General features: G+C 37.6%; 1 protein-coding gene and 1 long non-coding RNA gene across 2 annotated transcripts in view; one reads left to right on the top strand and one right to left on the bottom strand.

The window, feature by feature from the left end:
* The window catches only part of LOC134824578 (uncharacterized), a 93085-nt gene that overhangs the window by 27969 nt on the left and 50645 nt on the right, over positions 1-14471 (bottom strand). The window lies entirely within an intron of this gene.
* The window catches only part of LOC134824548 (epithelial splicing regulatory protein 2-like), a 49602-nt gene that overhangs the window by 10267 nt on the left and 24864 nt on the right, over positions 1-14471 (top strand). Inside the window, exons 2-7 of the mRNA XM_063836458.1 lie at positions 1734-1788; positions 1976-2058; positions 2219-2344; positions 2513-2655; positions 2974-3125; positions 6504-6558. Of these exons, the coding sequence (XP_063692528.1) occupies positions 1743-1788; positions 1976-2058; positions 2219-2344; positions 2513-2655; positions 2974-3125; positions 6504-6558 (605 nt within the window). The 5' untranslated portion in view covers positions 1734-1742. The remainder of the gene's footprint in view (positions 1-1733; positions 1789-1975; positions 2059-2218; positions 2345-2512; positions 2656-2973; positions 3126-6503; positions 6559-14471) is intronic.

Raw genomic sequence — 14471 nt, 5'->3', positions numbered from 1 at the left:
CCTATCCTTTTTCTACAACCCTGCTAAAAATGGCGAGGTTTCAACTCCATTTGCGAGCTGGGTTTGGCTTCACCAGAGGGTCATTTTGAGGTCGATTTTCGGTGTTTTTTCTTCTATGTCCCCGTTACCGGGGAAATTTCGTCAAGTTTAAAATATAATATAGATATATACATTATCAGGAAAAGTAGTCTTAATAAATTTATGCAGAGCTCCAGACTTCAAGGCAATAAACCATAAGATTCTTATCTTCAATACCATGGAAGATGTAATTGTGCTGATAAAAAATAACCGATCAGCTACTTGGGAGCACATTCAAATGTTGAAATTTCTATATAATATGATTTCCATTTCCATCCATGATCCAAAACTTATCTTTAAAAGATCCCAGCCTTGCTACAGTCCACAATGAATAATTTTCTCAATTTAAAGATGGCTTCAGTCAAACAAAACTATATATCGTACCTATTACATGGAGTAATATGCCTAAAAAATGTCTTACTTAGATTTGTTATAAATAATAGCAGCTATTTCCATTCATAGAATGTCTAAATATTTTTATATACAAATTTCATAGCGTTAATACTATTAGATTTTTTAACTGATATATATCATATTATTTGTCAAGACAGTGTTCTAGTTAATGGCTTCTATGGCCTTTCTATGGTCGTATTTACTGAATAATATTTAGTTAAGTTCCTGGTTCCTGGTATTTACTGAATACTATATTGTTCCTGGTACCATGGACTACTCTGAGGCTTTTTGTTTTATGACTGTTCAATCATTCCATCAAAATTTGTTTATCTCTGCAGCCGATTATACCATCCACAGATGTCATTTATAACGGCTATAGTGGTGTCTTAGATGGTCAGTGGTCTTTAGATAGTAGATGCTACCACCATTTGTATAAACAGATTGCCACATAAACTATTTAAAAAATCTTTTTTTGGTGTTTGATGTACATTTTCAATATTAAGAATTTGTACAACCAGTAAGTATAATTTCCTGGTATATCAAGGAAAAGTAAATCAGGATGCCGGATGGAACTACATAGATCTTTAATTTACAGCCTATCAAGTTCTCAGATCATCACTGTTTAAACCCCTAAACTGAATAATTATAGGTCTTGTTCAATCAGTTAAATTTAATCTTCAATTACTTAAACGAACTTGAATAATTACTTAACATGATATCAAATATGTTTATGAAATTCAAGATGAATATTGAATCAGACAAGTGAATCAATCATTTAGAATTAATGATATATCGATTAATTTAATACTTACTATCAAGAGGTGAAATATGAGATGTCATTGTGCATGAATTAATAGATTTGGTGATTAGTATTCCTTAAATAGGATGAGTTGACCAGAGTGCTTATTTAAGGTCAATTCAAATCGCTTCACATTATTTCTGTACCGTTTCAGCCTGTAAAATATAATTTACTATTACAGCGTTGAAGTAAGAGGCCATTCTATGCTATATATACTATTTAAACTTTTATTCTGAATTTTTGCTTGATGATAAGTCTTAACTATTTAAATGAATTCTATATATTCAGATGTTTACATCACTTAGCGACAAAAGTCCTCTTTCAAATTGCAATTGTATTGAAGTATTAGTAGTGTTTGAGGAGATCTTATAAGGCTTGATTGGAAAATATTCGAAATAATATTTTTTAACATGTCAATGTGTTCGATAGTTGTCTTTGATCACTGATATTTTTTGACTCCAGTACAGTAGAGATGGCTGAGAATGATTTCCTTGTTGCAGTCCATTGCACAACGTCAGGTTAGATTGATGAATAATAATTTTATTTACACCCCTTTATATATACAATACTTTTCTTTAGAATTATGCACTTTACTAAATTTATTATTTACTGTAGTCTCCAGTGTAACACGTGTTTGAATTATAAAATTTTGCAACACGAAAACAATGTTGTAAATAGCGTATTAATTACGATGGTCTTTTTCAGGAGTCCAGGGACAGTACATGGGCTCAGATGAGAAAGAAGTAATTTACATCGCATACCAAGCACTTAATGTTACTGAGAAACAGGTAAGTTGTTAGTTTCACCAGTTAGTTCCCCTTTTTTTGTCGTCAGTAAAATGACTTTTTGACATATTACCCTTGATCGTACTCACATTTTCTTTTAATTTCTCCTAGGGTATAGTTAACATGGTTAAGACAATTAACACCCTTCATTTTCTAATTTTAGTTGCTGGATGGTCAAGATTCGATAATCAAGTCTGAACAGAGCATTACCCCATCCCTGCAAATGCAAATAGGCATTACTCAACAAGAGATTGACAAGGGCGTAACGTTCCAAGAAGCTATTACTAAGGTAAAACTTACCACATGCGATCTTTCGTTTTCTTTGCAAATGATAGCGTATGGCCAGGGATCACTGGTAACAACAATAATAACACGTCTTCAGCACAAAGCATGGCTTTGTTAATGTTATGAGGTCGAATGCTTACAAAAGACACTTTTACCCAACCCTTACCTTCAGTTCAACCAATACCTGACCCAAATTGGAGGGAACGTGCGAGTGATCTGTGATGGTCCTTCTCACCTCAGACAATGTCTCCACCCTGACTCTGTGAGACGGGACTGTGCCCTCTCCACTCACTGTAACACTTTTACTGACATCAGGTACTTTACACGACTCAAGCAGATTTTCCTAGTACCAAACGTACACCTAGTGCATTGTAACACTTTCTCTTTAGCACTTTCTGCTTAGACTACTTCCTCAAACTTTTCCCTTTTCTGGCCTTGTCGGGCGGTCTAATCTACTTATTTCTGGTACAGACCTGTTTTTTTCCATTTTTACACCTTTCTCGGAGAACACTAGCGGTGCTCTAACAGCTGAACAGCTCATCACTTCGTCACGTGTTAGTAATGGCAGTTGTCACTGCAAACTGATCCAATTGTCCTTGAAAGAATTTCACTCAATACAGATCACTCTTCCAGGAAAGAATTCCACCTCCGGTTCCCGGCTGTTGACATCAGAAATAACTCCCTACACTCCATGGCCCAGCACTCTGCACTGGATACAGATATTAGACATGGTTTGGGTCACTGCAGAACCATTCTGGAGGTTGCTGTCAAGTTACTCAATCAAGGTGTGAGCTAATTACAGAACGTTATCTTTTGCCGTTTCTAGTTTATTCGAAATTAACGAGTTGATTCTGTTGAAATCTAAGAGCAGTTTCTGTCGAAATATACGGGCAAGATATGGTTATTAAGCAGTAGCATATGTAAGAATTCAGCAGTGATTCACATAGGAATTCCGGAGAAGTTTATGCTGGAATCGGGAAGTAGGTTTTAAAGTTGCTTCATCACCATGCGGGTATGGATCTATCTAATATTAATAAACTATCTTGGTTTAAAAGGGTCGCATGTTAGCCTAATGTAGAGCAATGCTGAGCGGTGCCGTTCTGAGTTTTAATAGCACGTGACGCCCCTATAAAGCAATACCTCTACTCATAGTGTTGACACGGTTTTAGGCACTCTCACTTGGAGAATGCTCTCTCTCTCTCTCTCCCCCTCTCTCTCTCAGCACACCACTACCTACTATCGGCCCGTTTCCTAGCTATCGCGGCTGGTACCTTTTTCTGTGTACACACACATAATAAATATATATCATGCTGTGAGAAATCACTATAAGTGCAAAAACTATCTCTTCCCCGTACCACTAGGTCCGTGTTAGCCAATCAAATCACAGGAGAGTCCGGCCCGAACACGAGACCTGGGAACCAGTTGAAACTGGCTGCTTGTACCGGTCTTACTGGCACACTCGGCCACGTACGACAATTCAGTGGTGATATATAAGACACTCTTAAGTAAACAATTATTAATTTAAAATAGTGACCTTATTAGGGTGTCACGTGCTACAGTAACTAGGTATTGTTTTTACACGTTGAGCACTGTTTATGTTGGGACGATGGGGACTGTACACGATACACACGTGTACATTCTCACACTCACTACCAGGATGCTCACATTCCTCCACTTTCAATTACCTGGATACCATATCACGTGACCTGGATGCCTATTTTTAGTGTGTGTTCAGGTCACGAGGACCACACCTTGCAGCCCCAAGTTTTATTGCTACCTTCTTACTAGAACTACGGGTGTGGTATTTACTGCAACCTTCTAATAAAACACTTCAGTCGGTTGAGGTGTTTGAGGCTTAATCAGGGGGGTTTATAGTCCCTCTCTCCAAATGGAAACTATTTAATTTAGTCTGTTAGTAACAAATTGTCAGTCTACAGTTGGAACATGTCAGGCTCCGTGAGGTTTAGTGTTGTGAGTTTAGTTAGGCGAGGTATTCAGAAGCCAGGAAAATGGTAACGTTATGCTACTTTATTAAACTATTAATAGGCGAAGGTTTACAATTTAAATGAGCACTATCATATCCGTGACTTTGGAGGTAATCTAACAAACTCAGACACGGTTTAGCAATTGCCACATTACAATTCAAATATATTTAATTAAAATGTTAGGCAGATTAGAGGCTGTCAAAATAATCTAATTTGTCCTTACAGAATTGAATTGTAATGTGTCTGTAAGACTGAATTTTGAATAAAGTAAATGGAAAGAATTTGCGTCAAGTGCAAGATATGTTTAAATTTAACAAGATAACCTGCAGGACTATGTAAAGAATGCGGACGGAAACTTATGTAAATTTATAAGAAATTCCCGAAACATCGATAGATTAATAGAATCATATAATATTCAAGAGAGCTGTAATCAAACTTCATCGATAAAATACAGAGATGATTAAATCTTCTGAAATTCTGATAAATCTATAATTTTATGCAGACCTTCCGAAATAATAGGGATAGAAATCCGCCTTCACAGTTAAGGTAGAGCAATTATAGCGAGATACTATGGTACGTGGCTTGGTAGCTAACAGCTATCTGCTACGAAGTATATAATTGTATTTGATATGGCTCTTGGCTCTTTATGCTGGTTAATGTAGAATAATATCAAACAGTACCGGCAGTAATAAAATAAAACGGGGACCACATTGAACACTCTGAATGGGCCAAACACCCATTTACACCGTTTTACACGCAAATCCATGATGTTATTGATGCGTTGTGATTTGCCTTGTCTGAGTCACCTTATACGGGAGCCACATTACGGGTGTCATGTGCTTGGAACGCACGGCCGCGATTTATTGTCTCTACTTACTCCTTCATAAATATATGCATTTACTGGCCTTGAAGCTGAAACAACATTTCTGATATCTTGCCATCAAAATTCTCTAGTCGTCAAATGCGATTTGAATAAGGAAATCGTAGATGTATTTACGTTTATCAAGATGTATTTAAGCTGCTAATTTTAAAACAATGTAATATATGGCAGGTTTTGTAGGTCGTTAAATCATGCCAAGATACTCAAAGGAATGACGGAGAAAGATCTCCTAGTGATCGGCTCTTTTTACGGTATCGGTTCAATGAAATGTACATACCAATACATATTTGGTAAAACTTAAGAGATCAATTTTTGGTGAAACGTAAATATTGATGATTGGTCCGTAAAATATATTCTATAAGCAAATATCTAGGATAAACCGAGCGCAGATTAATTAAATTGACAGATATATCTCTCCAACCACGATATAACTTAAAACATACGTTAAATACACTTTTGCTGTCTACTATTTTTGTAAATGATGCACGATACCGGCTGGCCATTTCGTCAAATTCCTAGGATAAAATTTGAGGCTTCTGCGACTTGGTTCGTGGACTAGTGATGGCGTGAACAGCTGAAAAAACAACGCTACACATTTTTTTTAGGTAGTTATATAGAACCGATATACAAGTCTCTTCTCGGGAGATATTTGGAAATATTGTTACTGCTGGATAGAGAAAGTTATGTCACCTAGGAAATATTGCTAGAAATGCAGACAGGAAACCCGACGTTAAACAAGCTCTTCTTCCCGAGGAGTCGCAGTTAGAAAAGGAAGCGTATTAGATACATGTTGTAAGATTACTCCACGTACCCACTATCCACTGGCACTTCACTTCCACATTGTTTCTAAACAATTCCCACATTGTTTCTAAACAATTCCCACCTTATTGAACTGTATTTAAAGTTCGTAGCTTGGTTCTTTGTGCAAGATAGAATGAGAGAGAGCGATATATTGGTTTAAATGATTTAGTTTTTAAATCTGAATTTGTCATAATTGATAAGTGGAAAAGTAGGAGTGGCAACAAAGTATCCAGTTTTTGATAAATGACCGCGCCTCTAGAAATTTAAAATTTGTCGATATGAACTAATTAAAATTGGAGAGTAAGTATTTAAGAGAGACAGAAAGAGACTGAATACTTATTAATTTTATAGGCAGGTACTGAGTAAGTTATATAGTACTTTAAATTATTTACTGTTCCAACAGGACTGATAAATAATGGCAAAAAAAACAACCGGGTGATTGGTAGATTGTTAATTTTATAAAATTTATTAAAGTTATAATTATATACATTTTTCAGGACACAAGCTATCGCAGCCTGAAGTTGTGTTTACGAAGTTCATCAAGGGGCACTGGTAAGTGGCTTTTATGTAATGTTTAGAGTGCAATGCTGTTTTGGTTCCACTATATTCACTTCCACCTTATATTCAGAACTGATATTTAGAACTGCTCTACACTAATCGTACACCACCATCATTGTTTTGATTATTTGGTGGCCAGCAGCCGGCTAAATTAACGTAGAAATATATCAGATCAATAGAAATTTACCCCATAAATATAGAAATGTAGTGGCGTAGATGTCTGCACCCCAATTTATGCTAACTAGGTCCATAACTTGTCAACTTTGGCAGGGCGCTGTTAAAACTTTACTGCAACCATTTAGCCATGTGGGTCTCTCCCTCACCCTCTCTCTCTCTCTCTCTCTCTCTCTCTCTCTCTCTCTCTCTCTCTCTCTCTCTCTCTCTCTCTCTCTCTCTCCTCTCTCTCTCTCTCTCTCTCTCTCTCTCTCTCTCTCTCTCTCTCTCTCTCTCTCTCTCTCTGTCTCTCTCTCTCTCTCTCTCTCTCTCTCTCTCTCTCTCTCTCTCTCTCTCTCTCTCTCTCTCTCTCTCTCTCTCTCTCTCTCTCTCTCTCTCTCTCTCTCTCTCTCTCTCTCTCTCTCTCTCTCTCTCTCTCTCTCTCTCTCTCTCTCTCTCTCTCTCTCTCTCTCTCTCTCTCTCTCTCTCTCTCTCTCTCTCTCTCTCTCTCTCTCTCTCTCTCTCTCTCTCTCTCTCTCTCTCTCTCTCTCTCTCTCTCTCTCTCTCTCTCTCTGTCTTCCTTTCTGCACTCTGTCCATTGGAAGTGTAGAACATTACTATAATCACTACAAACTGGTCGCATTTTAAAACCCTTCTCACCATATTGCCCTATAAGACATGATATATTTTACAGAAAAAATGCACACGTGAGGAATCCCCGGCGGGTTTTTAACAGGTGTATTTGCCAGTGCGGTTTAAACAGACATGCTCGCACTCGTTAACACATGATAACATTGTTTCCAGCCCACTTTGCTTCACCTTTCATCAGCTCTCATTGTTAACATATTACCTCCCACCTCGCTCATGTCCGGTAATTGTACCTCTGACAGGACAATATACTGAATGATATATACTACTTTAATGTACCGCGTATTTTCTGCAATATTTGACACGGCAAAACCGGCATTTTACGGCTCAAAGCTCCTTCCTCCAAAAGTTCAGATGCATTCAAAGGCATTAAGTAGCAGTTGCCAAATAATTTGATACATTGCAAAAATCCGCATTTTTCTCTACAACTATCCGTTGGGCGTAGTTCATCAACTCGAGGTATTGTCATCGGATATTGTAGTTTTAACTGCAAGTGCTGTAAAATATCACGTGTATGAGCGTGTGGTCGATTTATCTGGTGTACTTTGACTGCCAGTAGGATCTCCACTCCCCCACCGTATCTCATGACTGAGTGATGACTGAGTGATGCCTTGTTTTGACTGCGATCTTGGACCTGATGAAAAGTGAGAACCTCTGGTGAACCTATCACAGCAGTTTTAAAGGGGAGCTAAAAGCTCTGTCTTTAGCCTGTGGTCCCGTTGACAGACGGGAATTCACTGATTTGTCGTTTAAATGAGAGCAGCTGGGTTTACATTACAGCAAATCTACCAGAACACAAGATGTAATGAGCCGGATTTTTTACTGAACTTGTGTGGCCAACTCTCCACCATCTTATTCTCCAGTCTCCACAATACCCACTAAACAATCTATACTTCAATGTTCCACTTTAGCCCTGCATTCCACTTTAGTCCAAGTGTAGTTTAAAACTCCTCTCTAACTTAATTTGCTGCCATCTCTAAATTTAGGCTACAAGAATAGCAAGGAGTAGTTTTGTAAAAAAGTATAGTTGAACTGGATATTTGAGATCATATAAACTTAAAATAAACAGCCTCAAATTCACCATGAAAAGATTTATATCTCTCTCATGAGTGTTCGAAATAAGAGATTGAAACATATATCTTGATCTGGATTATTATATCTTCACCATTACACTACATTTCTCATCGCTGTGTCCAATCTCTCATCTTCCCTCTACAAACTAACAACTACATTCTACACTATACACAGCATTGTGTATAAGCCTACTTTCTTAACCTACCTCCATCGGGCCTACCGCTTTGTTTGGCTCACTCTCCACCAATTGTACCAAAACTTCATTAATTTTCGAGACTCAAGGCTGAGGCTATTGTGCAGAAATTACGGTAGTAACATCTGGAGTAGGAACGTTTAGAACAAACTGACAGTGTTACCCAGGTTTGGAACAAACTGAGTACCGGGCCAGGGGGTTATGAACAATGGGACCCGGGGGATGGTGTACTTCACTCACTATTAATTACAGTGATTAAATCTGCTTAGATCAATAGATTACACCACCTGGCCTTCTCTGTGTGAGGACAGAAGAGAGAATAGATATGATAGTTCAGATCTGATTCATTTCACGAAAAGTGGTCATGGTTTCTTAGCTCTGTATTAGCCAATGTAAAAGCTCAGTTAATACCAATTGACTTGGTTACACTTTTATATTATTGCTGACAAAATTAATATAAAACATATTATATCGTCCCGCATTGAATCATTCAGTAAAAAGAGTTGCCAAGATCTGAATCCTTTAATAAATAAATTCGCTTAGATCTGAATTATTCAAATAAAAAGAGTCCATAATTATAGTTGCTCAGCTCTGAATATTAAATGATGGAGTAGTTCGCTGTTTATTAGTCTCATAATTGAAATACTTATAGTTGGATAATATCCGGTTGGAATAGACAAGGACAAATGAAACAGAAAGTTAGGAATGTAGGCAAATTTTCGGCGTCAACGCCATCTTCAGGCTCAAATTATTTGTTATATAGTAGTGTTGAAAGTATTAAGCTCTGAATAATTCAAATTAAAATATATTTCTAGATCTAAACTATTCGATGGAAATAGTTTTACTAGAATCGTTCAATGAAAATGTGCAGCTAATGTCACGTGACCTCTGATACGTGAAAGGATCTGTCTCGGCTATAATCTTATTGCTTTTATCGAATATATTGATAGACAAGACCTTAATATGGTGTTGATAACCCAAAACAGTTCCTCAGTTCTGAATAATTCAAATTGAACGATTTTAGTAGATCTAAACCATGCTATAGAAAGAGTTTCATTAGAATCGTTCAATGAAAATGTGCAGTTAATGTCATGTGACCTCTGATACGTGAAAGGAATCTGTCTTGACTATTGACTACCATCTTATTGTTTCCATAGAACCTATAGATAGACAAGCCCATAATATGGTGTTGATATTATCAAGACCCCACTCCCAACTCTCCTCCCTCTTCCTTTTTCTCTCCACCTCTATCAGTAAACTGTCAGTAACAGTCTGTCAGTTGGGAAGGGTCGGGTACGTTGCACTTGTATCCCTCTGCAGATCATCAGTCAAAAGCCCGTGTGTTCAATTTCAGATTTAACTTTCAAAGCCTTGCTATGTACGTGTGTTGTGCACAATTCTCTCTCATGATACAGATTACTGAGGATATAATTCTGTATGTGGTTATTATGACTGATGATTTGATTTGTGAACAATGAGAAAATTGAGAATGATAATAAACCATTTAAATGCAATGAGTGCAGCGGTGGGTGTGGAAACCCGCTACATACCCAAAAGATGCCGCACTTAGATGTTGTCTTTGATAACCCTGATAAGTCTAATAAAGCGAGCTTACAACTTTTTCATTTAGAGAACTATAATAGATAGCAGGGCGAGGTGTGAAATTTAAGTTCTAATTCTCAATGTCTTGGCATTTATAATATTTATAATATGTACATAAAGTAAGTATATTATATACTGGATTATTAGTAAGTTCTAGAGCTTATATAATACCTTTACATAGTTAAAGTACTACTCTAGGAATCCCCACAATGAGAAACATTCGCAGACTGTACACTGATAGTAGCCCAGATTTCATTTTTTGACGATACATACTTGTGGTATTGCATATTATAAGAGGAGCATAATAATATATATTTGTATATTTTGACGGAAATATTCTACGTGCTATAATTTTACCCTATTTTAGAATTCCTCATGTTAACCACAAAAAAGAACTTTACCGTGGTTAAAATTGTAGCCTCTAAAGTTGTCAAAGCAAGCATTTTCTGACGGTTTGGCGTCCTTTACCCATTACTGGGTTGACATTCACTCCGCAAGTAATTTGAAGAGGGAGGAAGTTTCCGAAAATTTATCAGACAAACATGTGCCAGGTATGATGTTCACTCGACAAGCTATTTGAAGACAGAGGGAAGTTTATACACAGTTATCTCGCCAAACAAGTGCCAGCCGCAGAAATCATTAAAGTTCTTGAAATATTTTGACTTTTGGCACTCTAACAGCAGCAAGCCATCTATATTCTATAATTATAAATAGCTTGGTATATATATATTTGGCATATTATTACTATCCACTTTGTTATAAACCTGGGTGTGAAGGTCCAACTTTAATCCCAGTTAAAGCTGACCTCTCCTTTATTAGGTCCCCCTAATTGCAGTTGATCAGTAACGTCCCATTATAATAACCCAAGACTACAGTCTGTAACTGTCACAAACACAATGGCTTATAAAGAGCGATCAGAGACCCTCCTCCTCCTCCCTTCTCTACAAGCCTATCCTTCAGAGTCTCACTATCTAATTATCACACCCCGGCCAGCCATCGGCAAACCTTTTGTTCTGACCCGGGCTGTGGCATATTAACAAAATATATATATCCACCTTATAACTCAATAAATATGTGGACTTTTCGCCACATTTTTTGTCGCCAGTTAATAGGTAGCCGGACTCTATTTCCTAGGAAGTTTCAGCCCTGACCCGATAAGTGCCCAGTAAAAACTCCAGCCGTGTACCCAGTACCTTGTCATTTTAGCCAATTAAAAAGCCCGATCAGGTCCGCATGTGATATAGCATTAAACAATCAGTGTGAGGAAGTAATGTTTCCCCCTGTAATGTGATTTACGAGCCGTTTCCACCAATCAGGAACGAGTGTACCAGCCATGTGAGAGGGTCTACTCAATGAAACCTCGCTAAAACTACGGGTAAACTCACGTGATTTTTAATACAATTTATCCTCTAGACCTGAGCGGTGCTTCCAACACAATATGTTACCACATAATACAGTAAATTCTCCTGTGTTTTCACAAGGCTCCGTGTTACTCGACAGATGGTTCACCGGGCGTCTATGATTTATTGGACAGACTGGCACCTGTGCTGCTGCTGTTAACCAATCACTGATCAGATCACCGACCACGTGCCAGACTTAAAGGCTTTCAGCCAATCACTGGTCGGATTTTATAACACTATATCACATGACATTGGGTGTGGTTTCTGGTCTGTCAACTTAAATCAGGGCTATAAAAACCACACAATTAGGTGTACTCCTTTGTTTGGACAGTGATATGATCAGGTAATCCCCCCACAGGGCCATTCAATTCTAACCTAATTCTAACCTTATTCTAACCAGGGGATCTGTTTTAAAGTTGTGCACATTTTAGAAACAATATTAATATTACGCAACTTATTGAATGTGCCTACAATAGAGGATTTGATTCCAGGCTTCAATCAAAAGTGCCGTCAACTTTCTCTACTTGACTACTGTTAAATAACTAGTCTCTCGAGGAGGAATATTAGAATACAGAGTCAGCTCAACTACCTCAGGATTATAGCTGCTGTCTGGTAGAGAAGTAAATATCTTTACAAATTTAGGAATTTTATTGGTCAGTGCAACAAGTCAATCCCCGCCACGTGTCGAACGAACTCACGTCAGCCCCTCCTCACCAGTAGCTCAATTATGTTGAGATTTCTCAATAGCGGTCGCGGAATAAAATAAAGGGAGAATGCTGTAGAGAATTCCCGTATGTTCCTTATATTGAGACATGCACTGCGAGCAGCACAAGCTGTAATGAACAGTTACTGAATTCAGGCCACAGGGAACTTTAACTGTTAAAGTTTCCTGTGGCTTGATTTCTTGACTTGGGTTGACTCTAAAATTTATTTTCCAGAGTTTGTGGCCGACTGTAAAGAATTTCATAACTTCTCGAGCCCTTCCTTTTAACACCAGTTAAAAACAATTCAAGAAAATAATTGGCCTGCGTGAATGAATGCAGTATCTACTATGTACGTATCCTCTGATAACACCCATTACCAGTGTACATCACCGCATAATATATTTAGTCTCCGGTTAAAAACCTATTTTACTAGGTTAGGACAGGTTAGGAGGGGTTTGAGGACCTTGAGATGGCACTTTCTAGATAGGTTACTTACTCCAATACTCCAATACTCCAATATATTCCAATATCATATGTATAATTGTATAATTGTGTGTGACACCTTCCTAAAGTTGCCTAACAAATATCAGTTATTAGTACTGGACGATATTAGAGATTGGCACCATAATTCATAGTTAATTTCCACAGAATACAACACATTATTCGATGCAGGGATTGCGTAGGGCGGACAGAAAGAAGAAATGGCCCTTTTGGTCTGTTCTCTATATTCAACCAGTAAAATATTCAAATTCTCGTCCCAGTCTCGAGACAGCGTGCCATTCGCTCTCTAATATTCGCTCTCTAATATGTGGCTTGTTTTGTCAAAGCGGACACGTTAAAGAACCTTTATTTTATTTTCGTTTAAATATATAGTATTTCCAGTACTCGTATATTAGTTTACTAGGTAAGGTTTACTAGTTCTCCGTGGTGGTAAGGTGTTCAGAAGCTGGAGTGGTTGGACGTTCATTATACCTTTAGATGCGATATCACCTAAGATCCTCTATACTTGATAAATGATACCGTTTTATCCCATTTTGTAGAATGCAATCAGGAGATAGTTCAGATAGGTCTGCTGCACGAGGTTAATTGGGCAATTCTGCAAGCAATTCAGCATCCAATGATACAAGGGCAAACTTGCACAACCCAGTCGCAAAAACGTTTTTGGAGAGCAAAGCCCTTACATTAAACGACACCCTTTAATTTGAAAGAGGGTTCTGGTACAGTATGTTGTGACCCATGTGTTGAAATGTGAAATGCAGCAACAAATTAGAAGTGGCAGGGAAGGTTCACTCCAGTGAGACCAATTCCACTGACCGGCATTCTCACTTTCGCAGACAAACAATTTTTAACTCTCCGTTTAAAAGGTGTTGAGAAAATTTGGTTGGGCGGCAATCCGAGAAAGGCATACGGTTATCAACACATTGATTGGATAAGTCGAGCAGCTCTCCTGCTGCTACATTGTACATGTGTATATTATATATTATTATTATGTTGTGCTGTCAAATTCCGACCCGCCACAACTAAAACATCTTAAATTCGATTAAATGTAGCACGTACCGGGAAAGTACTTAATACACTTGAATTAAATAAACAAACGTTATAATTTACAGTCAATTAACACATAGTGATGTTATAAATCATTCACATTTTCACTTAGATGAATCAACTAAAATAGTAATTATAGAATAATGTAATGAAAGTAGTGGCTGAAAGGGCAACGCTTGTTTTTGACTTATAAAATCCCCAGATCAATTACATTGAACCCTAAAATCCAAAGTCTATCTGTAAATTAGTGAAGAGTCCAGATTCGATCAGCCGAGTATAATATTAGTGTGAATCAGATTTAATTTTCAGTAAATCATCGCAAATCCAACAATTTTAATGTCCCAGTGAAAATGAGGTGTAGAGATTGCAATAACTGAGGCATTGGGATACTTGGATATGAGCGGTGTAAGTCAGGCATAAACGGAGTTAAGATTACAAGAAACTTGGAATTAGTGATGGACCTATTTCATAGTTTACATAATATGTCTAGGCTTTTACACGCTCATCGCAAGTTTCTACATGTTTTGAAGACTATAGTTAGTGCTCCAATAGAAATTGGGTATCTATTGTAATAACTGAGGCATTTAA

Source organism: Bolinopsis microptera, chromosome 1, assembly GCF_026151205.1.
Source record: "Bolinopsis microptera isolate Bmic1 chromosome 1, MBARI_Bmic_1.0, whole genome shotgun sequence".
Lineage (NCBI taxonomy): Eukaryota > Metazoa > Ctenophora > Tentaculata > Lobata > Bolinopsidae > Bolinopsis > Bolinopsis microptera.
This window is presented reverse-complemented; position numbering and strand designations above follow the sequence as displayed.